General features: G+C 42.8%; 1 protein-coding gene and 1 long non-coding RNA gene across 4 annotated transcripts in view; one reads left to right on the forward strand and one right to left on the reverse strand.

The window, feature by feature from the left end:
• Positions 1-3,286: 3,286 nt before the first annotated feature.
• Positions 3,287-5,113, reverse strand: LOC311525626. Its single transcript, XR_014712829.1, has 3 exons — positions 4,984-5,113; positions 4,561-4,650; positions 3,287-3,753 (listed from the first exon to the last, which is right to left on the reverse strand). It is a non-coding gene; the product is annotated as an uncharacterized lncRNA (long non-coding RNA).
• An 8,892-nt stretch (positions 5,114-14,005) lies between these two features.
• The window catches only part of EPS15 (epidermal growth factor receptor pathway substrate 15), a 108,688-nt gene continuing 94,829 nt past the window's right edge, over positions 14,006-27,864 (forward strand). For 2 of the 3 annotated variants that reach the window (XM_084636327.1, XM_084636328.1), the window contains exons 1-2: positions 14,007-14,182; positions 24,863-24,904. In XM_084636327.1, coding sequence (XP_084492453.1) covers positions 14,156-14,182; positions 24,863-24,904 — 69 coding nt within the window. In that variant the 5' untranslated portion in view covers positions 14,007-14,155. Of the gene's footprint in view, positions 14,183-24,862; positions 24,905-27,864 lie in introns of all 3 variants that reach the window. The other variant, XM_084636329.1, reaches the window with a different exon arrangement.

Consider the following 27,864-nt stretch of genomic DNA (forward strand, 5'->3'; position numbering starts at 1 on the left):
TCCCCTGCAACAATTCTGCTCTACCAACTGGTGCAGATGTGAGTGGGTCATGGCCCTGCCCTCACTCACTTGCTCCCTATTCCTAGTGGCAGCAATTTCAGGCCTTGTCTATACCAGGCAAATGCACTATGTTAACTAACATGTTTTAATTAGCAGAATGTTAAACATAACTTGAATCATGAGTAGCTAACACAGTTGTTTTTGTCCACACTCAGGCAAAATTATGTTTAACATAGTGCTAGTTAAAATGCATGTGTTAACACATTTTCAAACATGATAAAGGCTTTACACTTGCATAATGATTGGTCTCCTCACTATGACTGTGTCAGAAAAGGGAGGAAAGGCTTCTTGTGTTCTTGTCCCTCACACACCAGTTCAGACCCAGCCATAGTCTGGCCTAACAGCTAATTAATTGTCACAACACCCTCTGAGGTAGAACAGTTAATATTAGTTTTACAGATGAGGAAACTGAGGTAAAAAGTTTGTGACTTACAAAGACCACAGAGGAAATCATGGTTGAGATAGGATTAGAACTCAGGAGTACTCAAATAACTAAACATGCTTTCTTTATGAATTTATATTCTTTTCTAAGAATTTAGGCCAGAATTTGCAAAAATGACCTCTAATTTAGTATATCTCCGTTGTTAGGTTCCCAACCAGAAATGCCCAATCCTGATTTTTCAGAAGTACTGAGCAGCCACACTCCTTCTGAACTCAATGATCTATCATCAGTCCTCTATAATCCTTACTCCCAATAAGTAATATCTTACACCACAAATATTCCTGTCAAGGCCAAGGGGATCACTTACAGAGTAAGGCCCAAATTCAGAACCGCATTTGAGCACATGCTTAAAGTTCAGCACATGATAAAGACATATTCTGAACAGGGATGAACTTGAGCCTGTGCTTAAGTACTTTTCTGTCTCTGTGCCTGAGGTATTTCTCAACATGAGTAAAGGATTCATGTGTTGGATTATTGTGATCTTGGAGGGAAAATAATGATTTATCATATAACCTATATTAATTGCACTGACATTTATGACACTATTTTATCTTCACCATTTCAAAGTTGTTTTGAAATTCTTATTTGATAACTAGGAAGCGGAAAAGAAAATGAAAGAAGTACAGGAAGACTAGTGTAAGAAAATATATAAAGAAAAGAAGAGAGAGAAAAAGAAGAGCCTGAAAAAGACACAGATTTCATCATCAAACATGAACTCTAATGGAACAAAAATAGTGACACCCTAGTTATAGTCACCAGGCTGTCTTAAGTATGAGAAGTACACCATTCAATAATGCACTCTTTTAACTAAATACGTGTGGTACATTACCATTTTGAAATGAATGATCATACTTTCTGACGTACATAGAGAAATAGTTTTAATTTAGGTCTGCTCTGAAAATTCAATCCATACTACTCCCTAGCTACTTAAAAAAAAAAAAATTGAATTGATTTCTTGTTGTTTTAAACAGGTCAGTTACGCATTTCCTTGATTGATAAAGCCACCAGGCACTTTTAACATAGACAATATGCTTAGGAAAAAGGGAAATAGAAGAAACTGTTGATAAAAGCCTTTCAGCACAGTATTTTGTAAATGTGTTAGTTCTTGACCCTAATTTTGGTTGAATAATTATATAGTACAATGCTGACATATTTAATTTATAATGAAGGCTGTTGTTTCAGCATCAGTATCATTGCTTTCTGTATTTCTGTTTATGTACATGCTGGGTAGTGCAAGTGGTGGCTAAGCCTTTAACAGTTATATCTGTCGAAGGTCCCATTGAATAAATGTTTTAGAGACTTCTCCGGTTTAAAAAAAGTAATCTTATGATAAAAAATAATGTTCAGTATGAAAGACTGTACTGCTATATTCCCTCAGGCTGGCTTATGAGGAATTAATTTATCTTTTATATATGTTTGTACAATAGTTGTGGGGTATGAGATGCATCAAATTAGTGAAATTTCTGGAGAAATTATGTTTACAATCTTCAATGAAAGGTTAAATCTTACTTTGAAGTGTTTTTGGATGTTATAGACTCTTTTATTGCTGTTGCATATCCGGTTGCCAGTACTTCCATAAAACACATTTGTTTTGAAGAGATTTACTTCATTTATTTTTAAATGTCACATTCCCAGTTCCTGCCCAACAACACAATTTGGCCAACCTCTTATTTTTCAGGCTCTTGTTCATTTTCAAAAGCGAAGTGTTATGAGCAATCCATAATGTACTCTTATTACTTTTGATATTTGGATTGCCTAGTGAAGAAATTAAACTTCTGAAATGCTCAGCCATAATCTGGAGTGCAACTGAACTGCAGAAAGCAGAGGTCAGCAGTGTAGGTGCAGAGGTAGCTTAAAACTCACCTTTGTGCTTCCCTAATCCTGCTGTTGCTTTGTGCAGGTCTGGTCTCCATAAACCATGTTAAAGCAACTTCAGGGCTGCACTAACTTTGACAGGCAGAAAAGGGCCACAAGAGGAAAAATACAGCAAGGACTGGTATAGAGCAGGAGCATTCTGGACATATCCCCTTTCCCTCTGGTCATTTTCTCACTTAGGCAGCAATAGTGAAGAGAGTAGCATAAGAGCCCCTACATCAACTGTATGACATTGGAGAATCAACTTTATGCTGCGGTAATCCTCCCTGAGTGAGTTTGACCACCTTTAGGGCTAGATACTGCTGTAATGAGATGCAAAGAGGCTGTTCCTTAGGACAGGATCTTGTCCACAGGATCTAATTTTGAAAAGAGCTTACTCTCCATGAACAGTGTTTACTTAGCAATGTTAGTTAATAAATGAGCAATGCTGTGACAGTTCTCAGGGTATCTAGGGCTGTGAGTCACCTAGTTAGACCCTTGTCTCCACTGTGAGGGAATCTTGCTTGTGGTTAACTGGTGTCAGTTCCCTGACACCACCTCCCTATTAGCCACCCAAGCACTCTCCTCTGGAGAATGCTAGCCCTTCTTTTGCCTTGCAGATTAACAATAGTTGCACCCCACTCTTTGAATCCTTTTGAAGTGTTACCGCTGTGATGTTCAGCCTCTTAGTCATTGAGCACTCACAAAAATACCAGGTCTGTTGTCCCCCAGAAACAATGTACACACCAGCTTGTATGATTCAACTTACGATCAGCACCTCACTTAATATCATAGCATTAAGATTAGTTATCATGAAAACTAGAATCAGTTTATCAAAGATTCAAGTGATAGTAAGAATATTGGAAACAAATGGTTACATATAAAACAAAATCATAACACACTTTCTAGAAACTAAACTTAACAGGTTAACCTCCTCTCTAAAGATGTTTATCTCATCCCCAAAGTCTTCTACAGCATTTCAACCAAGGTGGGCTGAGATACCATTTTCACAAATGTAAATGCACTGTCCATTTACTTCCTAGGTGCAGGAAGATGGGATGTCTTCTTTCATTCATAGATATACCCCAAAGCTTATTGTCTTTGCACACAGCCAGAATAACCACCTGTGATTTGTTTTTCCTATGTGCTCCTTCCTTGTTGACTTCACATCTCTTAGTTATCTTCTGACTTCATATGTAAAGAGCATCCAGTGTGTTAGTTTACAATGCTTAATTTACATTCTGACAGAGAGACACATTTCTTACCTCCTGTTTGGAGGAAATCCTGTTTTTCATCCTTGCCTTGATATAGACATTAAAGCCATATTATCAGTATATAAACATAACTCCTCATATACTAATAACCAGTTTCAGAATAGCAGCCGTGTTAGTTGGTATCTGCAAAAAACGAACAGGAGTACTTGTGGCACCTTAGAAACAAATTTATTTGAGCATAAGCTTTCATGGGCTACAGCTTCAAGTTGAAAAGTATGCCTTTCATAGCACTTATAGAGCGTCTACCTTATGTACTAAGTATGATGTACTGTGTTTTGTGACTAAAACTGTGCAACAACCCATTGTAGTATTATTGTGGGCATGTTATTGCTTGTATTGTTATTTGGTTTAGGTCATGTTACTGTTGTTGTAAAGGACGTAATAATAATAATAATACTTTCCATGTCCACACTAACCCTGCATTGTATCCAATTAAAACCCCTAAGGTTGAAGTATTTGATGCAGAGTTTGAAATACAAAATTTAATGAAAATGGAAGTTTAAAATTGATAGTTGCGCTGGAAGCACAAAAGGGGGGAGGGTGGAAGTAGATAAAGGGAATTTGGATGCAGGCCTCTGAAATGAGCAGGAGTCAGGCTAACTCTAGCTTTAATAACACGAGATTTGTAAAGCGGGGATAGTGCGAAGCGAGTGGAAAACAACTGTGAAAGAGACTGTTGTGACCTTGTATTAGATAAGAATAAAATGCAGACTATAAGAGAAATGGTAAGAAAAATAAGGCATCATGAAGGAATATGTATAAATATGCAGTTGTTGCTTATTATTGTCTGTAATAAAGGTATAAATACTTGCTCAAATTGTTTATCTGAGAGAGACCTGCCTAGGTGGGGGAACCCTGTGTCCTAGTGCACTCTCTCCCTCTGTGCAATTGCTTGAGATAATAAACCGTATCTGACTTGCTGCACCCTACCTGAGAAGAGAACTGTGTTTTTCTCCAACAAAACATAACTCCTCATACACCAATAACCAGTTTCAGAGTAGCAGTTGTGTTAGTCTGTATCTGCAAAAAAAGAACAGGAAGACTTGTGGCACTGTAGAGATTAACAAATTTGAGCAAAAGCTTTCATGGGCTACAGCCCACTTCATCGGATGCATAGAATGGAACATATAGTAAGAAGATATATACATATACAGAGAACATGAAAAGGTGGAGTAAGAGGCTAATTTAATTAAGATGAGCTATTATCAGCAGGAGAAAAAAAAACTTTTGTAGTGATAATCGAGATGTGATAACCAGTATGACTCCAGCTTTTATTTAAGACCTCAAATGACATTCTTTGAGGAACCAGATTGTACATACCAGAATCAAGATATTTCTGTATCCCCTGCTTACCAGTTGGCATTAACAGGTTCTTGGGTCACAAATGCCTCAGCATGTTGTCGTCTCAGGTTGTATTGATGGAGCCCGCAGAGGGAAGTGTAGTATTACTGGGATGCAAAGACAGTATGTAGACTCTTCAGGGTGTGGGAGCTGACAGTGGAAGGAGGCAGCTGGTTTTAGGTTAGACTGAAAGAGTGATCTGAGTTAAGATGGTCTGTATATATGTTAACTGTATCTAATAAAGACTATTGTTAAGTTATTAGCAATGAATTATTAGGACTAGTGGATTACTTGAATATAAACCAAGAAAATAAACATTTCAAAAAATTAAAAGTCTTTAGAGTTTGCAGGTACCAAGTCAGTGGAAGTTGAGGACATGGAGGCACTCATGCCCAGATCATAGAAGGTATTTGGCACTTAACGTGCCTTGAAATCAATGGGAATCGGCACCTAACTAACTTTTGAGGATTAGGACCTTAGAACCTTACACCAGTGGTTCTCAAACTAGGGCCGCTGCTTGTTCAGCAAGCAGGCTGGTTTGTTTTCCTGCCACGTCCGCAAGTTTGGCTGATCGCGGCTCCCACTGGCCGCCGTTTGCCACTCCAGGCCAATGGGGGCTGCAGGAAGGGTGGCCAGTGCATCCCTCGGCCCACGCCGCTTCCCACAGCCCCCATGGGCCTGGAGCAGCGAACCGTGGCCAGTGGGAGCCGCGATCAGCCAAACTTGCGGACGTGGCAGGAAAACAAACCCCCCTGGCCCACCAGGGGCTTTCCCTGAACAAGCAGCGGCCCTAGTTTGAGAACCACTGCCTTACATGATCAGGCCATTACTGAGCATTGCCTGTAATATATAAACAGGAGAAAAACTTCTTCTTTCACACTGTTTGGTAGTCTTATCAATTTAAATCCTCTGAAGGAGAGGGGAATTAGCAAAATGGTCAATCATATGTCTCCTTTCATAATCAGCTTGGTATATACTCTCATAACTAGATATCTGTCTAAAAGATGCGCTATAGCTCCAATAGGCCTTTTCGTTTGGAATATGGCCAGGTTCAATCATCACTGGGATTCGCAGTCTATTACCATTAATTTTTTAAGTTCTCAGCCATTTCAACTTTGCAAATTATACCCAAGTGACAGCACAGGCTTTCAGCTATAGTAAGGCATATATCTATGCCATGCCAAGAGTCCTAAACGATTGTAATGTCAGCAGCAATTCAATCAATCACCATCCTTACTCTACAGCTAATTTGCATGCAACAATTTCATTGCTTATATGAGGGAGACTACACAGATGGTGGATTACTTGGCCCAACTGCCACAGCTCTTCAAAACTGCCCACACAACAACACACACAATAACTGTAAACACACTCAGCCCCTTTCTGCAGCACCCAGACTCCTCCTTCACCATCTACACAAATCTTCCAGGAGTGCCACTCTGAAGCCTAGAATATCTGTTGAGTCAGTGTGAAGTGACAGAAACAGCTACAAACATGGCTGAGAGCTCTTTTTGTTCAGAGCATCACAAGGGTCAATTGTCATGGGGCCCTGTGACAACCAGATGAAATGTTGGATCCAAAGGTTCTGTGGTGGCTGGAATGTGACAGTTGATCAGAGAAGGTGGGAATAGCAGCAATGTGGGGTAACAGATGATTGTGCCACCAGCCCAAGGGCAGCTCTGTACACAAACTTTGGGAGACATGTACAGAGAGCAACATTGCTCACTACAAGCCAGTGCATGGAAACAAGAGCCCCTATTTTCAGCTTTTTTACACACATGACTCCACAATTTCCACCCACACGACAGCACCAGCTTTCAGCTACTAATTACTTATGTGGAACGATTTCTCATCAGCATCTGTGATTGTCTGTTTCCCCCTCTGAAAAATGGGACATTACTTACACAGCCTCAGAAAGTGCTCTGTGACAGGTTCCATGCACCGAACTAGGGAGCCCCCGTTGGCCCAGTGCAGAGTTGGTACACCCAGTCACTTGGTAAATAGTCCATAGTCTCTGGATGGGTAAAACAGACAAACCATCTAAGGCCCTGGAGCCCCTTGGCTGGGCAAAACAAACAAGCAGTCTTGTTGCCCTGCAGCCTCTGGGCTGGGGCAAAGCAGACAAACCATCTTATGGCCCTGCAGCCTCTGGGCTGGGGCAGGCAGTTACACTGGAGAATTAGCTTCCTAGGAGGAGCAATGTAGTAAACAGACTACAATCCCTGGGCAGGCAAAGCAGACAGTCTACAGCCTAGCAGGCTCCAGGCTGGGGCAGGTAGTTGCACTGAGGAGTTAGCCTTCTGGACAGGGCAAGATATCAGACTATGACCCCTGGCTGGGGAAAACAAACCAGCAAACTATAGGCCTTACTTCCCTCTGTATTGGGACATAGAACAGGCAGTAGCTTCCTCAGCAGGAGGTGGCTGGGCTTCCCTGGCAGTCTCCACCATCAGCAAGTCATCTGGAAAGTAGTTTGGGTCTTCAGGCACTACCTCCAGGAGCATCACAAGAGTCAGCAAGGTACATCCTTGCTCTTCTATCACCTACCCCAACACACGTGGGCTGCCTTCTTTTATGTGGCATCTCCATCTGGAGCATGTGCAGCAGGGGAAGAGGGGTGTGGTCGCCTGGGCCCACAATGATTGGTCCGCCCTCAGCAGCCCAGTGCGCGGTTGGTGCACCCTGTCACATGACCCTTAGGTAAAAGATGCTTTTGATGCAAAGTATTAACTAATATTGTTTTATTATTCTCCTCCCCATTCCCCAGAAGTAATCCTTTAGTAACTCAAGTATGGTAACATGTCCTTGCCCAGTAAGAACAGGGCTGGCTCTTGGCTTTGTGAGACCCTATTCAAAATAATACAGTACCCTCCTCACTTATAAGCAAATTCCCTTACATCTCTCTCTATGTGCCCATAACATCTCTCCAGCTACTTCTTGCTTGTTCCCTCCAGTGGTTGCAGTCCTCCCGTCTTTTTGTGAGGCTCTGTGGCCTCTGGCTACCATTGTATGTGGACTGGAAAACCCAGAGGTGGAGCCAAATACAACTTGCTAAGCAGAGGAAGAACAGGAAATTAAATCTCTGCCATGGTCAGAAGTCACGCAGGACTCCTAAATGGTAACCAGAAATGGCTCTCTGGCTTCTGAGCAGGTTGTGTGCATGTGGCCCCAAATTAAACATCATGTTTGGGGTGGGGGTGGGGAGATGCAGCTGCAGATATGGGACAAGAATACCAACTGCCACTGATTTAAATGAAGGTAGATTCTGCCACCTTTACAGTGAGCAGTTCCTCTGATGTAGGCTACTCATAAAATAAGATACTACTCAATGTGATAAAAGGGTACAGCATCTGGCCCAATGAGAGAAGAATTAGACCCAAGCTAATATTTTGAGGTGGGGGTGGGGTGGGGAAGGTACTGAAAAAAAGCTGCTGAAAAGTAATGATTACAGAATAATGATGTATCACGGCTTTGTTTATATGAGACACACACTGAAACTCCTAATCCTTTCATTCATCTATACTTAAGGTTTTTTATTTGTAGTATTTGAGTTGTTAATCTGTTTTTGCTCTGGAGCTGAGCACTAAAAGGACTCAGTTCATCCATACAGCTCGGTAAAGCATACCACACACAGGCATGCAGGAGTGAATCATCTTTCCAGTTAGCCTGTTGAATGCCAGATAGTTTTAATAGTCCTTTTGCCCACAATGAGCAGGACCAGTCATACCAAACATCTAGGTGTAGCCTTGGAAAAATAATGAGGTTCGTGAGGCTGGATCCATGGCATAAACAAAGCTATCATAAAACAAAGGACAGTTATTAAAGTTAATACTTCCTGGGAGACCTGAAGATATCATACAATATCATTAACTCTATTAAAGCTATTTTTTGGGGACTCATGAATATACTGCTAAAATACATGGGGACATAGGGACCTGATTCTCATTTCCCTGCTCCGTTGCTTTGGTGCTGCACAGGGTATCAAGTTGGTGTAAGTTGTGCTGATGCAAGTTGCTTCTTACACTTGTGCAGCACATCTATCCTAGGGGTCTGTACCAGTCGAGTTATGTTACATTGGTGCAAAGAAGGCAGGGTAGGCAGGCCTCGGGTTACTTTAACTTACCAACTTTTATTCTCAAGGCACTTGTTTTATTTGTCCTGTGAAAAGTTAGCATGTGCATACACTGGTGATTTGTATATCCTAAACTAACAACTCATGAACCAAAACCCCAGAACTAGAGCCTCTCCCTCACCTCCTCCCCAAGACAAGAGGAATGTTCAGATCTGGATCCAAACTTTGCAGGTTAGACCTATGTATACTACAGTGTTAATGAAAAAATCCCACAGAGTAATTCTTTCATACTCTCAAACAATAGCACACCAACTCTTGTCTCCATGTCCATCACGTGATGACACTGCATGTCCGCTAATAGGTAAACTTATACTGTCCTACTGCAGTTGTTATAGAAAAAAGGAAACCTAGCTATCTATTGTACAAAGAGAATTAATATTGAATGGGGAAAGTTGTAGAATCAACCTAATAATAGAATAGTCTTCATGTAGTTCATGGGCATTCTGACTCTCTTGCTGAATTATCTACCATGTGTCAGATTCCACATATAATACCTGCAGAGTCTGTAATTTTTAGATCAGCAATTGATTCCTAATTTTATCCCTATAGCATACTTCAAAGCTTTCTGAGAGGGACAGTAGTACTTGGCCCTGATTCTTCATTGCTTTATACATTGTGTAGACATATACCTGAGCTGTGGGGGAGTCTAAAGTGGCTGTAAAATGCTACCAAACCAGAATGGTAGCATTTTACTCTCACATTGCCTGGTATAAATGACTGACTACACAATGGGCTAAATCCTCACTTGTGCCAAAGGAAGGATGCGGATGATACTAAACTGGGAGGAGTGGTGGATACGCTGGAGGGGAGGGATAGGATACAGAAGGACCTAGACAAATTGGAGGATTGGGCCAAAAGAAATCTGATGAGGTTCAATAAGGATAAGTGCAGGGTCCTGCACTTAGGACGAAAGAACCCAATGCACAGCTACAGACTAGGGACCGAATGGCTAGGCAGCAGTTCTGCGGAAAAGGACCTAGGGGTGACAGTGGACGAGAAGCATGATATGAGTCAGCAGTGTGCCCTTGTTGCCAAGAAGGCCAATGGCATTTTGGGATGTATAAGTAGGGGCATAGCGAGCAGATCGAGGGACGTGATCGTTCCCCTCTATTCGACATTGGTGAGGCCTCATCTGGAGTACTGTGTCCAGTTTTGGGCCCCACACTTCAAGAAGGATGTGGATAAATTGGAGAGAGTCCAGCGAAGGGCAACAAAAATGATTAGGGGACTGGAACACATGAGTTATGAGGAGAGGCTGAGGGAGCTGGGATTGTTTAGCCTGCAGAAGAGAAGAATGAGGGGGGATTTGATAGCTGCTTTCAACTACCTGAAAGGGGGTTCCAAAGAGGATGGCTCTAGACTGTTCTCAATGGTAGCAGATGACAGAACGAGGAGTAATGGTCTCAAGTTGCGGTGGGGGAGGTTTAGATTGGATATTAGGAAAAACTTAGAGGGTGGTGAAACACTGGAATGCGTTACCTAGGGAGGTGGTAGAATCTCCTTCCTTAGAGTTTTTAAGGTCAGGCTTGACAAAACCCTGGCTGGGATGATTTAACTGGGAATTGGTCCTGCTTCGAGCAGGGGGTTGGACTAGATGACCTTCTGGGGTCCCTTCCAACCCTGATATTCTATGATTCTATGATTCTATGAAGGGAATGTGGCTCTTAAAGCCATCCTCCCTGATCTAGGGAGCCATTTTGGACCTGGTGTAACTTGGAGCAGCCTAAGGACTGCTCTAAGTTACAGTGGTAGCAAGTGATCCTATAGGGACAGCTGTTCCAGCTGATGACTGGGCAGAAGGCCACGTGCTCCAGCCTCATCTTGGCTATGTCCCAGCCTGCCTCTCCTGTGTTACACCCCCGTTTTTAAGTAGTCCTTTGGAGGTACCCATGAACTCTGCCCAGAGAGTCCAACTGAGATAGACTCCTGTTCAGAGACTTTTTGCCCTCTTCAAGGATCAAAGCACCTCAGGAAGTATTCACAGTGACACCAGGCAGCCTTTTCAAAACAGAGTAGGGATTATTAGTCAACTGGCGTTGACCCACTGGACGATTGCCCTAGCCAGTCTTCTGCTCAACTGCCTAGTCTGTGTGACTTCCCCTGTGGCTAGTAGGGCCCCTGGGATGAAAAAGTAGTGGTCAAACCAGGTCCCCCTACTAGCCATTGGGGAAGTTGCACAGACGAGGCAGTGGAGCAGACAGTGCTTAGGACAGTCATTCAGTGGGACTTTGGTACCCTGAAAGGGAAGGACTATAATGACCTGCCTGGAAGGCCAAGCAATGAAAAGAGAGCACCCTGAATCACACAGAGAGAGGCTTTTCATCTGGCAGCAGGACATGTGAACCATTGATAGAAGAGGGTGCCAGACCAGCAAAGAATTAATCGCCAGAGCAGCAAAGAGGAGGCAAGAGTGAGTGTTTCCTGTGACAAGACTAAGGATTAAGACCAATATGTAAATCAATGGAAAATCAGACCTCCCTAGTCCGTCTTGTGCAGCTCTCAGCCAATCACTAAACAGGCTCTATACTTTTAGCTCCGGCTGAGATGGTTGCAGGTATACATCTCACAGTTCACTTTTCAGACACTAATTTTTGGATGTCATTCCATTTTGTTCTCAAGAGAGGATAACCAAGGTAACTAAGGTTTCAGAGTAGCAGCCGTGTTAGTCTGTATCCACAAAAAGAAAAGGAGGACTTGTGGTACCTTAGAGACTAACCAATTTATTTGAGCATAAGCTTTCGTGAGCTACAGCTCAGTTCATCGGATGCATTCAGCTGTAGCTCACAAAAGCTTATGCTCAAATAAATTTGTTAGTCTCGAAGGCTCCATAAGACCTCCTTTTCTTTTTAAGGTAACTAAAGAGATACTTATACTTTTAGGGACTTTGTTCAAGAGGAATGGAGTACAGAAAGGTTAAATACAAGGAAGCTTGTCATTGGCTGATGGTGTTCAAAACTGTGTGAATAATTACTTATAATTACATTGTTTGTGTTCTACATTCTTTCCTCTCTCAATAATTTCTCCTTGCTGTTGCTGTGGCTGAGACAAATCAGTAAAGCATACTTCCTTATACTAGTCACAAGGTATTCAAAACAAAATCTAACTGCCATATTTCCATTCATCTAAATGTGCATTTCATGCTCCCTGATCCCCTCACAGTGCCAGAAAATTAGTCTATACTGATCCCTCCTGCATACATGAACACCAGACTGAACCCCCCCCCCACGGTATTGTACAAAAAAGAAGCAGAGTGACTCTGAGTTGTATCAAATCTGCACAGCAAAAATACTGTTGCTGTAGGGTAGGCAGTGGAACACAACAGAAGTACTGAAGTGCCAAGGGAAAGTTGATAATTATGGTTAAGGTAAACTGCAAATCCATTACTGAGTTTTCCAGGATGGACTGGATGGTGCAAAGCTAACAAGATATTTACATGGAGTTTATATAATTATATTCCTCTTCTGCAACAAGCAGATGCCCTTTGACATAAAATGAGTGGAATGAGGAAACCTGAAGATTTCGTGGCAATTAGGAATGACATTTGGAACTTGGCAGCTGTGGAATGATAGTAGGAAATTCCATTTGGGATTGGCAGTTGGGAAAGGCAGTTGGAACCAGGCAGTTGCAATAAAACTGTTGGGATTGGTAGTTGAGAAATGATAGGATGGGGATTTGGAGTATGACAGCTGGGATGAGCATACTCAGTGAAGTGAAGAAAGAAAGAAAAAGGGAGAGAGCAATAGAAGAAAGAGCAGAGGAAGGAAAAAATGGACTGTGAAAACCCTCTGGCAGATAAGCGCAGGTTTTGGTAATTCTCTCTCACTGCACTGAGTGAATGAAAGATTTCTATTGGAGTCTGATCCATCTTTGGTTAAAATCTAAAAATAAGAACGATTTCTATTCGCTCTCCCCACTGAATGAACTCTGCAACAATGTCCCAACACTCTGGTGGTGCAAAAGTGCAGGAAATCTGTTTAAATGACCATCGTTGGGGCAGTGAGCAATGGTAGCAAGAGTACCTTGTGCCCGAGCAATCCCTGCTGCTGGGGATTGTTGTTATCAGCAGGTGAAAGACAGAGCAGCCCTTGTATGCCCCCAGGAGTTGAGGGAGGGCATGCACAGAGGTACCCCATTTCCTGCCGGTGACAGACGGAGGGAGAAAGAAAGAGGTAGGAGGCTGAACTCAAAGACTATGTCTGTTGATGATGAGAGTGCGGGTAGGATGCTTCACATCAGCACATTGCATTGGAGCCTCCTGTGATTTTCTCCTGGTTCTGTTAAGTTTACAGCCTGCCTTATGTAGGAGCTCCAACTTACTAGACCATCATGATGGTCCCTTATGGCCTTAAAGTCTTTGAAGCCCTTACCTAAGCCAGCAGCATATTGGGAGCTCTCCAGGACATGGGGAACAGGGGCTGAAATAACCAAGACAGAAGGAGGGTTAGGAGCATGGGACCAATGGAGATTTCACTGCAGTGAATGTTACAAGTACAAGGGAAGAAAGGCTGGCTGATTCAAGTCAAATACTCCAGCTCCCGGTTTAGAGGCAGCTGCCCAAGTGCTGAGGGCTGGAGGCTCCAGATCAGGGGGGCAGGATCCGGCGCCAGGTTTTGCAGTAGCCGCACGGGAGGGCTGGAGGCGCCGAGTCAGGGGGGGAAATCCGGCCCGGGTTTTGCAGTAGCCCTAGCACGGGACGGCTGGAGGCGCCGAGTCAGGGGGGGAAATCCGGCCCGGGTTTTGCAGTAGCCCTAGCACGGGAGGGCTGGAGGCGCCGAATCAGGGGGGGGGAAAATCCGGCCCGGGTTTTGCAGTAGCCGCACGGGACGGCTGGAGGCGCCGAGTCAGGGGGGGGAAATCCGGCCCGGGTTTTGCAGTAGCCCTAGCACGGGACGGCTGGAGGCGCCGAGTCAGGGGGCCGGGAGCCGGCGCCGGGTTTTGCTGCGGGCGGGGCCTGGCTCGGGATCGGGAAGTTGCTGAAGTTGGCGAGTGAGGGTCCGGGCCCCGCGTCGGCTCCGGCTTCTTGTTGCCCGGCCGGTGCATGATGGAAGCAGCATGGCCTCCCATCTCTCCCTGACCCAGGTAACTGCCTCCGGCCCGGCCGCTCGGCACTCGCCCTGCCGAGCCCCGGGATCCTTCCCCGGCGGGGGCCGAGGCCTGCAGTGCCCCTCGCGGCGGGGGGGTCGGGGCTCCCCGGCCTGCAGTGTCACTCAGGGGCTGGCGGCGCCCCGACCTGCCTCCCGCTCCGGGGGGAGAGCAGCTGAGTCCTTCGGCTCCCCGTGCCGGTAACCGCCGTCCCACCGCGGTCCCCCGCTAACCCCTGCGCCCGCCCGTCCCGTTCACCCCCGTCCCTCCGCGCCCTCCGGTAACCCTGAGTAACCCCTGCCCCACCGCGCCCCCCGGTAACCCCTGGCCCCGGGCCATGCTCTCCCCGCCCCGGGAACCTGCGTCCTGCCAGGCCCCCCTCCCCCACCCCGGTAACCTGAGGTAACCCACGTCTTCTCCCTCCCGTAACCCCTGCGCCTTGTTGCACCCCAGCCCCACCGCGCCCCGGCCCGGTAACCCCTGGCCCCGCGCCCTGCCTTGCCCCCCGGTAACCCTTGACTACTCTTGCCTTAGTTCTGTGCCCCCTTCCCTTGTTCTAGGCCGCCAGTAATCTCTCCTCTCGCTGTCTCCTCTGAGGAGAGGCCACTCCCGAAGTCCAAGCCCTGGTGGTGCCGGGGAGGTGAATGGTGGACCACACTGGCCCTCCCTGAAGCGCTGCCCTCGGTGTGGACTGTGCTGTGCCCTGCTCGCTCTGCAGGGCATGGGCCGGTCGGCGTTGAGCCGGGCGGAAAGGCCTCCGTAGAGCCGTGCTTCTCGAGCAGGGCTCCGGGGCCCCTGGGAGGCCACAAGCAGGCTGCAGGGGGTCCACCAAGCAGGGCCAGCATTGGACTCCCTGAGGCCCAGGGCAGAAAGCCAAAGCCCCGGGGCCCCAAATCCTGCCAACTGGAGCTGAAGCTGCAGCCTGAGCAGCTTAGCTTCACGGGGTCCCCTGTGGCACGGGGCCCTGAGCAGTTGTTCTGGTTGCTAGCCCCTAACTCTGGTCCTGGCTTTAATATGCAGAAAAACAGTTGTGGCACAAGTGGGCTGTGGAGTTTTTATAGGATGGGGGGTGGGGGGGGGGGAAAGGCCTCAGAAAGAAAAAGGTTGAGAACCCCTGCTGTAGATAATAAAGTTGAAGTGTTCAGCATTGGGAACAATAATAGGAGGGGGGATGATGTATGTGATTGGGGGGATTTGTGTCTTCATCTGAAACGTGGAAAATTATGATAATTTGAACTAAAGCAGTTCTCAGACTGTGGGTCATGACCCTGTTTTAATGGGGACGCCAGGGCTGGCGTTAGACTTGCTGGCTTCCAGGGCGGAAGCCTGAGCCCCGGGGGCCGAAGCAGGAGTTCCTCATTGCAGGAGTCAGACGGGTGGTGGCTCTTGTACTGAAGTGACTCTACAGTAGCATACTCCCTTGAGTTATCACAGTTACCAATGTAGTTCAGTAATGATAACCTGCTGCCCCCTCAGACTGCTACATGGCATAACATTAGACCCAGTGTGTTGGTCTCCAGGTTCCACTTCATGCATGTTGCTCAGTTCTTAGAAGCAGTAGGCTCTTAAAATCCATCCTGCTCGCAGAATTGTGGAGAGATGGTGTGACAGGCATATGTATGCCTAAACCAAAGAGAAAGTAGCAGTGACCTGCCTTAATTCTTGGTGAGTTGTTTTCCTTTAGTAACGTAACAGCCATAAACATATATTTAAGGTAGGCAAGAGATTGGGGTTCTAGCATTTCAACCTTTAAAAAAAGGCTGCTCTTTGTCTTGTAAAAAGGCCCCAGTAACGTGTTCAAAATTAGCACTTTCCACTGATTTTCAAGGCATGTAACAACCTTTGATTCAATGCGGGGTGGGGGGTGGGCAATGACTGAATCATATGCCTTTATGTTAGGTAATTGTGCGTGATCTTTCAAGCATGGACCGATCTCTTAAGCTGACCCCATTTATTAATTTCTTCTTCTTTGTTTTCAAGCTATTACAACTCCTCTCTAAGCAATTAGCAGGTAGCTTGAGACTATTAGACCTTTAAAGGGTAGTATAAAAGTATTGACATAAGTTGAAATATCATCTTAAGTATTCTTTAAATTAAGATAAGAACATGAGCATATTACCGAAGAATAAACTCTCTAGGGGGATTGACCTGAAAAGCCTATTTTTTTTCTTATGAACTGTATTTTATTTACAAAGATAGCAAGATGATGTTGGACTATTCACTTCAGGGTGAAATGGTTGGAAGCTGTTGTGCCTTTTGGTCTGGGTATTTGGAGTGGTGGTATTTGTGTTGTATACTAGTTGAATATGGATAGCTACAGGAGATAAAAGGCTAACCTGATGAGAGCATAGGAGCTTTGAGAAGTTTGGCAACTTTCAGGGTTTAGACAAACTTCTGATTAATGTTTTCATCTTCTAAATTTATTGCCTGAATATTGGTGAGAATTTCCAGTATTAGCAAGCCCTTGTATGGAGTAATGAATACCGTTGAGACTATCTTATTTCCTACTGAATAAGATATGTATTGGAACTACTTGGCTTCTCTTTATTTTATTGGGACATCTGTTCACCCTAGAAGTGACTAGTGATTTGGGGTGCCTCCGATTTTGTGGTAAGTAACCTTAAAGATATTCGGAAAGTTCTGAGCTCCTACCCTCTGAGAATCAGGCCTATTTAAGGTGTCCTAGGGTGGGGACTCAAAGATCACTATTTTTGAAAAGTAAGGCCACTGTTTAAGTTAAAGTTTAAAAAGTGTCCTATGTGTGGTGTCACTCTGGGAATGGGAGGGGAGGAAGAGAGAGAGGAGGAAACTTGGAGTGGGTTGGAACTGGTTATTTAGTGAGAGAAACACAAGTGTGTGTGTGTGGGGGGGAGAGCAACATTTTAAAAAGGAAGTACGTTCAAATATTTCCTTTGCAGAAGTTAGTAAATATTTTTCTTTTAAAAATGACATGGCAAATGTGATTGTCCTGTATTGTGCCAATTTTGGAAACTATATTAAATTATGATGTGAAACGAGATTTTGTCCTACTTCAAGTGTAAATCTCAGTATAAAATTAAGTATGGTGTCACTGTTGCATTTATAATTATACATACACTTTGTGGCATAAAGCAGGTCTCTGGATAGGCCTGCTGAGTACAAACGTGGATGTGTAATTATAGAACCCTTGGATACCCTTTACTGTTGGAACACATAAGCAGTAGATTTCATGTTAGTATATTTCAACGAACTAGGTATGTGGTAACATGCACCTGAGGTACAGCTAACCAATCAACTTACTTTTTCTGTATAACTCTCAGCCATGTCTCTCATATACCCAATAAATCTGCAAAATGACAAAATTCAGAATTTTGCTTTACTGTCTGGCATTAAGACTGTGTCATTTTGGCAAGAGTAAGGGAGAACCTTATCAGTGTGTGTCTCAGTGCAAGTGCTCTGTGTCCACTGTGGAAAACTGCAAATCTCTAAGGTTCCTCCCCTCCCCCCCCGCCATTAAAAGGTAAAATAGCCACTTAAAGTAGATTGCAAAAAGAAAAGGAGTACTTGTGGCACCTTAGAGACTAACCAATTTATTTGAGCATGAGCTTTCGTGAGCTACAGACAGGAAAGCAAGTTGCTGAATCAGCCAAAGAGGAGAGGGAGCGGTGTCTCTGCTTTTAGTGAGCAGGAGCTGTGCTCGCCAACACACCCCTTACTTTAATCCCTGAAAACAATATTGAAAACTTTAGAACTGCTCAATATTAAGTAACATTTAGTCCACTTTTTCATTTTAGGTGGGCTTTATAGTCCAGCATTGATTATCGTGGTGGTATGTATGGGGGATTGCATAACAAGAAATCAAAACATGGTTACCTTGTGTAAAAGAGATGAAGAATGTCATTACACTGTCTAAATTCAGTTGCAGAAATGCTCTAGTGTACTGTTCTGTAGGTGTACAGTTGAGTTACAGTGAAGTAGAATGAAAGTTTCAAATCTTTTAAATGCACTGTATATTGACATTGTTAAGGTTATAGTGAATCTTTGCTTTGAATAAAATTTTCTGGATTGGTTTGGTGTTGAGAATTACCTCTGGCCTATAAGAGGATTCCACTGTAACTTTTTTTAACCTTTTGTATGTAGCATAAAAATTAGAGAAATGGGCAAAAATCAATAAAATGACTGATTAGGAAAATGCAAGTGAATATATTTTTAGGAAAAATTAATTGAAGAAAAACATGTATGAAGGGAACAAGAAAAATGGAAAGCAAAAATATTAAGCTGCCTTTCCCTAAGCCTACACAGGACTAAAGAACATCTTGAGGGTGGGGAAAATGGCCTACCCAGTCTACAATACTGTTCCCCTGTTGCTACCACTGATAGGGCTTCACTGATGCAAAAAAACAACAATTTTTTTTTTTTTCTGATGTAGACAAGGTCTCTGAGAGGATAGTGGACACCAAACTAGACATGTGTTGTCTATCATATGACAGCAATAAAAGACAATCCTTCAGATATTCGTACAGTGTTCTCCAGACTTTATCCAAGCCAGACATTTAAATATTTGTAAATATCTTACAAGCACCTAAAGTCTGAAGAACCCTGTACAAATACTTGAATATTATAAGAGTTGCAGGCAAAGTGGAATTATGTAGCATTATAAAAAGGGGGGTCTAACTAGGCTTAATAGGATGAAATTAGGAAGGGAAAATTTTAGGCTGAAAATCAAGAAAAACATCCTGAAGCTGAGCTGTACTTGGCTATGGTAAGGGAAGTGGTGGGAAACCTTTTCTCTTTAAACGCTTCAAACTACAGTGCAAAACAGTAGAATAGAGAACTGTCCTACATTGCCAAGGAGAGAGAGGGGCTGACCTAGTGTTTTTTTCCCCCTCTCAATTCTATAAACCTGTACAGAGTTGTACTAGAGAAGCCCAATAGAGTGTAAACACTTTTTAAAACTGATTTTTTTGGACTTGCAGTTAATTTTGTGTGAAGATTCCTCAGTTTTCATGTGTCCTTCACTTGTATTGAGCCTAATTAATCAGTGCATCACTATGTGTGAACAATCCACCACTGTGGAAAAGATATCTCAAGGGGGAGAGCCACTGAGAGGTTAATTCAGAAGACTAGTATATCAGGCCCCTTTCCTGAAGCTTAATATGGAGCCCAATGGAAAGGACAGAGAATCTGACTGCAGAACTGGTTCTTTCTTCCACTTTTCCCCTACGTCATATAAATGGAGAGCTGGCACTCTCACTGTTCTTTAGGGAATACTACTTTAGTGTTCTGGGTCTCTTTCAGCACTGGCAAAAGTAAGCAGTGTTTGCTCATTTCTAGATTATGCAATCTTGGAATGATGTGGGTCTGGAAGTACTAATATTAATCTCGCATGCCTTCACGTGGAGGCAGAATATAGTATTTCAGTCTCACATTGAGATAGATGGAGAAAACTGCAAAATATTAGCTTGTTTCGTTTCTTTTCTTTTCTTTTTTCATGGGTAGATGGGGTTGGTGTTTCTTTGCTTCCTGTTAGACAGAGGCTAAAGGGGAAAAACTGTTTTAATGACTTAAAATACATCCCTATGTAATAGTGGGGGTGATAGTGATGGATTAAAAACATGAAAGGATATAATGGGCTGATTGACTGAAGCCAGAAAGACAAAGAGACAGATGGCTATAAAGCTGGCCTTCATTTCCTAGGTTAGGACTCTGTAAGGGCCAGACATTCTCAACACAAACTGTAATCTTTGCAGGGTAATTACTGGAACAGATGTTAATGTTAAAGTAATTAATTTTTAATGGAATTTACAATGGTGTATTTTAATTTTTTTATGGGCAGTGGAATCTGACTATTCACACTGAAAATGAGTCCACAATTTGTACTCTGCAACTGTATGTGCAAATTCCAGTTATGTGAAGAAGTGTTACCCGTCAAAATTCCTAACTGGCACTCAAGAATTCAAAATACTCTTATAATATATTGATGTAAGGAAAAAGTTACTCAGGTCATCTTCTGTAACTCACCTTTATTCTCAGTATTCCTTTATGGGAAAACTATGAAGTCTGTTGCCAGTAAAATGAAACTGTCTTCCAAACTATCCACTTTCACGGGAAATTTCATTGTACTGTGGTTGTACTGATGTTATAATGAAAATGAGCCCCAAAATCGGATATCTAGAGAGAATTTTTGTTGGCTTGTACTATGAGTGTTGAATAAAAAGTTTATTTTGAATTTGTAAAGTATTTGTAGTTCCAGGACCTGAACATGCATGTGTTTCCTGTCCAAGACTAACAGTGATAGGTTTGGCTGGAATAGTGTTTTGCTGAACAGAAGTATGACTTTGTTTTGTAGTGCATCTAGATGGCAGATTAATGATCCCTCTCTTGGGGGAGGGAAAGGGAAGATGGGACAGGAAAGGCAAATGTAGACTTGATGCTTTAAAACACTTTCAGTTTTGTGGCTTTTATTTCTTTGCACTCATTAGCTAGTTTTGTTCCAGAATTTTGTTTGTAATTTTAATTTGGCTGTATTTGCAAACTATTTTAGGGTTCCTGTGGGTTTGACCCAAATGAGATAGTAAGATGTTTAAGAGGGATGTCTCTGTATTATAAAGTGTTTACTTGAAGCAACACAAATGTAGCCACCCAGATTTTAGGCTTACTCATTCTGACAATGGGGTATTTAAAATCTTTACAGGCAACATTTTAAGCAGTCTGTTTGAAACTTGACTAGACTAGAAAACATTGTATATGGAATACAAATATAACACCACATTTTTTAGCTGCAGTTAGCAAGAAAGATCCAATTTAGCTGTGATCAGTGTGGAATAGTGAAAACTTTTCACATTACTATATTCTCTATTAACATAAATACTAACCACTCTACCCGCCTGTCATGCTGACCAATATTGTCTCATTGTTTACCTGTACTCCCCATCTATCCGTATCCATCTGTTTGTTGTTTTGTACTTGCATTGTAATTCCCCTGAGGCGGGGACTGTGTTTTGTACAGCATGTAACAGCGGCGTCTTGGTCTATGACTAGGGCTCCTAGATGCTACAGTAATAAAAATAATACACTTCTGTAAACATTGTCAAATCTCACAGCAGTGAAGTTCTCTGAGCATTAGTTCAGAAGTAAACTAGGCAAGCTTTCATTAAGCCGATAGAATTAACAAACAGTTTATAAATTGCTTGAACATGGTGCCCCTTTTTAGATATTTGGTAGCAGATTAAGTGGGAAAGGAAATTCATAGTAAATAACATCAATGATCTAACACCAATGTTCTAAAAACATTCCTTAAAGAAGTCAGTGTAGCAACATTCTCCTGTATGTGTTGTCTTACATTCCCTAAGTCAGTTTTAGATTCCTTGAGTCAGTTTCACTTAAATCCTAATGGGGAACCTGGCCATAAAAAGATCTGAGGTAGTGTGATACTGCGTGACAACTCTGGCTATTGCTGCAAACACCTTCAGTCCAAACCCAGTGGTCTGAATTCAACTCCTGCTACAAATAGTTGGGTTATGGAAAAGAAAACAAATATTCAAATGTTAATACAGTAACTCCTCACTTAACGTTGTAGTTATATTCCTGAAAAATACAACTTTAAGTGAAACGATGTTAAGCGAATCCAATTTTCCCATAAGAATTAATGTAAAGGGCGGGGGGTTAGGTTCCAGGGAATTTTTTTTTTTTGCCAGACAAAAGGCGTGTTACACACGTTAATCAATTTTAAACGAGCAATTTAATACAGGTATAAGTTTTAAACAATTTTAAAGAAACAATTTAATACTACAGTCGTCATTGCTGAGTATGAAGCTTGGTTGAGGTGGTGGAGTTAGAGAGTGGATTGTCCTGCTGCTCCTCTTGCTGTTCTTGCAAGCACAGGCATCAGCTTTTCCGGGGTTAGGGGGCTCAACTCTTGGCCCGCCCACTCCAGCCCTTCCCCCAAACCCCCACCCTTAACCCACCTCTTCTCCCCCTCTTTCTACCTCCTCTCCCTTTACTCTGCATGCCACCACATCCTTGCTCCTTTCCCCTCCCTCTCCTGCCTGTGGCGATCAGCTGGTTTGTGGCGTTCAGGAGGCAGGGGAGGTGGGGGGGAGCCTGCACGCCGAGTCCTCGCTCCTCCCTCCTGAACGCCGCAAACCAGCGGACTGCTGTGGGCAGGAGGCGGGGGGAGCAGGGGGAAGGTGCTGATCCACAGGGTCTACCAGCTGATAGGGGGGCTGCCAGCTGTGGACAAAGCAGGCAGCCAAACAACTTTACAGCGGAGTATTGCATAACTTTTGAACGAGCATGTTCTATAATGGAGCAGGGACATAAGATAGAAACAACGTTAAGCGATAGGACGTTAAGTGGGGAGTTACTGTACTTCCCAAATAGTTTGCTTAGTAACTCAATCGTTTTTATTGATACAATGTTCTCCAGTTGTCTACTTCTATTTGTTTTGATTCCTGAGCCTCACTTTTTGGGATAGCATAGGTGGTCCCCAGTAGTTGGATTTCTGAACAAGGAAACTTTGTCCAGTCATCTGTTTCTACTGTGGTCAGGAAAAGTGGACTTTGCATATGTTCTTCACCAATAAACAGCAGTGCACCAAATAAATTCTTTACTCTTTTAATCAATTTCTCCTTCCAATGGAAACAACCCAGCAAGGCCCCAAATATTGGCTAACCACTGGGCCAAAGAGGCTACAGTATGAAGTGTTATTACAAGAGAAATAGATTTAAACCTATAATACCCATCTTGTAATATACTATAGTAAAATATTTCCTACAATTGCTTATGTATTTTTGCCAGTGTCCAGTTTGTATGCAAGTTTACAAGACTTTTAAATCTGAAATTAGAAATAAATGCTATAATTATACAATATTTGGGTCAAGTCTTAACTCTCATAAGCACGTATTTGAGGTTGCAAGATCAGCATTGTACATGGAATGAATAGTATTTATGGTTTGTGTTCAGAGGAAATGGCTTTTTGCTTTCTTACTGATTTGTGTAGGTGCTAGATTCACAGTGTAATCGGCACGCCCAGTTAGGGGTAGCAAATATAACCCATTATCCCTTTGTTGATAATACTAGTCGTACACCTTACAAAAATGTGCTCGATCAGCATGTCTTAGGGTATGTCTACAGAGCTGCAGGTGTCTAGCTGCTGACCAATGCCAACCAAATTGGGCTTGCAGGCTCATGCTGCGGGGCTGTTTTACTGCTGTGTAGACTTTTGGGCTTGGGCTGAAGCCTAGACTCTAGGACCCTGGGAGGTGGGAGGGTCCCAGAGCTGGGCTGCAGCCTGAGCCTGGAAGTCTACACAACAATGAAACAGCCCCACAGCCCAAGTCCCTTGAGCCAGAGTCAGCTGGCACCGCACAGCTGCAGGTACCTAGTTGCTGTTTAGACATACCTTTCAGGGCATAAACATCTAATAAAACCTACAGTTTTGCTCCTTTCTTCAGGATAAAGGGAGGGCAGTCCCCAAAACATAATAGCCCTCTCCTGCCTCCCCAACATGTTTCAGACAACACACAGAAAAAGAGATTTGCTTTGCCCCAGAACCAAAAGTCACACAACTCAGACTTTCTTGGTCAAGTAGGGGAGGTGAATTGAAGGCCTTTCTCTGAGAGAAAAAAGAGAACTGGATAAATTCTGGATAGTTTCATGGAGATTAAGTCCATTAATGGCTGTTAGCCAGGATGGGTAAGGAACGGTGTCCCTAGCCTCTGTTTGTCAGAGGGTGGAAATGGATGGTAGGAGAGAGATCACTAGATCATTACCTGTTAGGTTCACTCCCTCTGGGGCACCTGGCATTGGTCACTGTCAGTAGACAGGATACTGGGCTGGATGGACCTTTGGTCTGACCGAGTATGGCCACACTTATGTTCTTAGAATATCATTTTATAGTTTGTCTTCATTGTGGAGTTCGCTCAGGCCAGCCTAGCACAGGTGGAGCATACCCACTGTAAAACCCTGCCTGTGTCAGAAGTGTGTAAATTATACGCACAGTGGTGCTGTACTAACTTGTGTACTGGGATAGATTTCTGTTGGGGTATCCTGCAGTTCTGAGGGTTGCGCAGTTTAAATGCGTCACTATGTACTCTGACAGGTTTCAGAGTAACAGCAGTGTTAGTCTGTATTCGCAAAAAGAAAAGGAGTACTTGTGGCACCTTAGAGACTAACCAATTTATTTGAGCATAAGCTTTCGTGAGCTACAGCTCACTTTGTCGGATGTTTATGCTCAAATAAATTGGTTAGTCTCTAAGGTGCCACAAGTACTCCTTTTCTTTTTGCCTATGTACTCTGTGTCTCTCATCTAGCGTGGAGCTGGTGTCTGTGTTACTGACATGAGAATAATATTTAAATAACTTCCAAGTGGGGTTACTTATTAATGCAGACAGTTCGGAAAGTGAAAGCCACTAGCATTTAATATCAAGAACTTTTAAAGAGAATGTTGTTAAGGAATTCAGTCTGCAAACCATAAAGTGATTCATAGCACATCTGACTTCTCTGCTTTGTATTCTGAGACCAAGACAGCTACATCAACAGTGTAAACTATCTTATAAGTTGACAGAAAAAGCCAGTTTGACATGTATAAAATGTCTAGTTTTCCATGTTAAATTATGCAACTTGATCATATAAAGTGAATTAAATGGATACAATTATGCATATTAATCATATAATTTTCTGTATCTTTCTTCATAGCTATCCAGTGCAAATCCTGTGTATGAGAAGTACTATCGACAGGTAGGAGTTTTTATTCTCTTGCTCTAAATTTCTGATTCAGTTTAAAAACTTCTCTTTTTGCCATAGTCCTGTTAAAGATGAAGATTGAATATTTTTGTCAGACTGTGGAGGGTGGGTTCAGTATTGTGTAATTTCTTCATGGACTGTCAAGGAAAATCACTGCAGCCTTAAAATACTTTGTTAAAATGGTAAAGTTCATGGGGCAGATCCACACTTAAGGGCCCAGATCCTAACCTGACTGATTGATTTTTTTTTTTTTTTGGTAGTACCCTCAGTGATTTTACATTGGTGTAGCTACGCGTGTGGGGAATGTGAAAAATCCATACCCCTGAGAAACATAGCTATACCGAGCTAACCCCTGATGTAGACAGTGCTAGGTCCATGGAAGAATTCTTCTATCAACCTACCTATGGCCTCTCCGGGAGGTAGAGTACCTACATGGATGGGTGAATCCCTCATGTCGGTGTAAGCAGTGTCTGCACTGAAGAGCTCCAGTGGTGTAGCTGCGCTGACATAGCCTAAGTAAACTCTAGGTTGAACTCGTTAAATGTTACAGTTCAATAGAATTTCCGGTAAATAGAGGAACACATCATCAGCAGGCTAACACATTTTTTCCTCTTCACCTGGGATATGTCCCTTCAAATCAACCTGAAATGAAATTGGGTTATCAACTGCCCAGTTGATGGCTTTTAAAAATGGGGACAATTTTGATTTATTTAATTGTTTTGATATGAGTGCATTAGAGGGTAAGATAAATTGTTGCCATCATCTGGCAGAACTACTACAGACCTCCTATTAAGAAACTCAGTCCTGAATATGCTTCAGCTGCTCAAAGGAGGGCGAGAGCTGATTGATTCCTACTAAGGTGCTCTTTGGACCCTGCTTAGGGGCTCAGTCTCTTCTTTTAGCCTCTGATTAGTATTAGTCTCATAAATTTCAAATGAAGTCCCCTTATCAGCTGGAAAGGGGCAGCTTTCTATATTTTCTGCCCCCTGCCTTCTTCCCCGCAGCCCCAGGGTTGGGGGAAGGTCTCCACTACTTTACTTTCCCCCCAGACTCTGTATTTTGGATCCAGTAGTCAGACGTTGGCCATTAAAGGAGAAGAGGTCCACCAGATTGACAGGAGCAAGGATGGACCCTGACGTCAACTTTAAGGAGACAACGCTCACATCTTTGTCATAATTGAGTCATGCTCCCCTTGTCAGTCCTGTGTTGAGGGACAAATCCAATGGACAAATGAGGGACAAATCCAATACTAAAGAGAATTTGATGTTCCTTGCAAGAATCCAGTGTCATGGAAGACATGAGATCCTGAGCAAGACAAGAGCCATTGTCTGCATGTGTTACATTGATGTGCAAAACTTAGGTTGATTTTACCACCAAGCCCCACAACAGCTCAGGCAAGAATCTGAGAAGTGGTGGGTTTCCTAGTTTTAATCCTGGGGCTTGGAGATCAGGTGGACATGCTTGAATGGATCTCCCTCTGAAGTGGGGACAAATTACATCTGAGGCCAGATGCAAACCACATGATTATTCTCTCTTCCCAGTTCTTAAGCGTAGGCTGTCCTGAATAACCTGACAGACAGACTTGCTCCAGGACAGTCAGCTAATTTACGAAGATTGTGCTATTAAATGAAATCAAGATGGAATGCTTTATTTGTAAGCTCATGGATAATGCTGATTTTCTTAATGATTTGTCACATGTTCAGAAGCATGAACTGAAATTTTGCCTAGTGTCCTGGACTTCAGAGACAGCTCTTCAGATGGAGCCAGAGGAGCATACATTAAGAGCCTGAATATTGTTAGTCTTTTGCCAAATGTGGAAGAGTTGCTGCAGATTCCACCCTCTCCTCCCCTGCCCCATTCTTGAGATATGTGCAGAGCAAGAAATCAAACTACACCGTATTCATTGTGTGAGCTGGGCACACCTCCAGTGTGCGCGCACACCTCTAATTCCTGGCTGAGTCACCCAGGCATATCCTTTCAAACTTCACTGGAACATCTTTGGCATGATGTTGTTGGGTAGAGCATCAGTTCCTACTCATAGCTTTCCTGGCCAGTCAAAGACATAAAAGGGGAACCTTCAAATGTGACATCACTGTCAGGTAGGTTGCTGGGCTGGCACACCTGCTTACTGCTCAGTTCAACAGGTTTTTATGTCATTATCACCAAGAATAATGGTGGAATGCATTTACTTGAAAGATTTAGTTGTATTTGTCATTATTTTCTGAACTTAGTTTGGAGGGTTTATGTGAGCATTGCTTTTTTTTTTTTTTAAAGTAATGTCTAGAATTCCCAAGTTCTCATTTGTCTTTTTCATTTGGTGCTGATAGAGTATCCTTTATCCTTACACATCATAGTAGCAGTAGTTGAGAGGACTCCAGCTGAGTTGAAAAGAAGGTCATCATTTGCTTTTGCTCAAACATTTAATACTCTCACAGTGGTAAGGAAAACTCCAGGAAAAAAGATTTCATCCTATATAGCATGCGTTGTGAAATGAATATGGTCTTTAATCTTGGTTCAGTAATAGTATGGAGGATACCTAATTTCATAATACTAGATCTAAGGTATTTTTCAAGAATATATGACTGAAATCCAGTTAAAATAATTTTTAGGATTTTTTTTTCTAAAAAAGGCTTTTCTGCATTCTGGCTTTGATCAGTGTATCCTCTAAAAATACAGTTATCTGACTTTTCTCTTCAATTTGTGTAAATATATTTTAAGCATTATTTACAAAAGATGAATTACATTAATACAGATCTATAGAGATTCAACAATAGTGAACAGGAAAATCCATTCCAAATGGAAACTAATACTATATGGAAGATAATATTGTAATTGGATAGCTTCTCTTTATCATAGTCTGAGTTACTGAATTTGGGTTCTCTTAAATATGATTATATAAAGCTACTTCATGACATAAGTACTTGCTGTATTTTGGCTTCCTTGAGGGGTTTACT

Source organism: Lepidochelys olivacea (genome assembly GCF_965140295.1).
Source record: "Lepidochelys olivacea isolate rLepOli2 genome assembly, chromosome: 8".
Lineage (NCBI taxonomy): Eukaryota > Metazoa > Chordata > Testudines > Cheloniidae > Lepidochelys > Lepidochelys olivacea.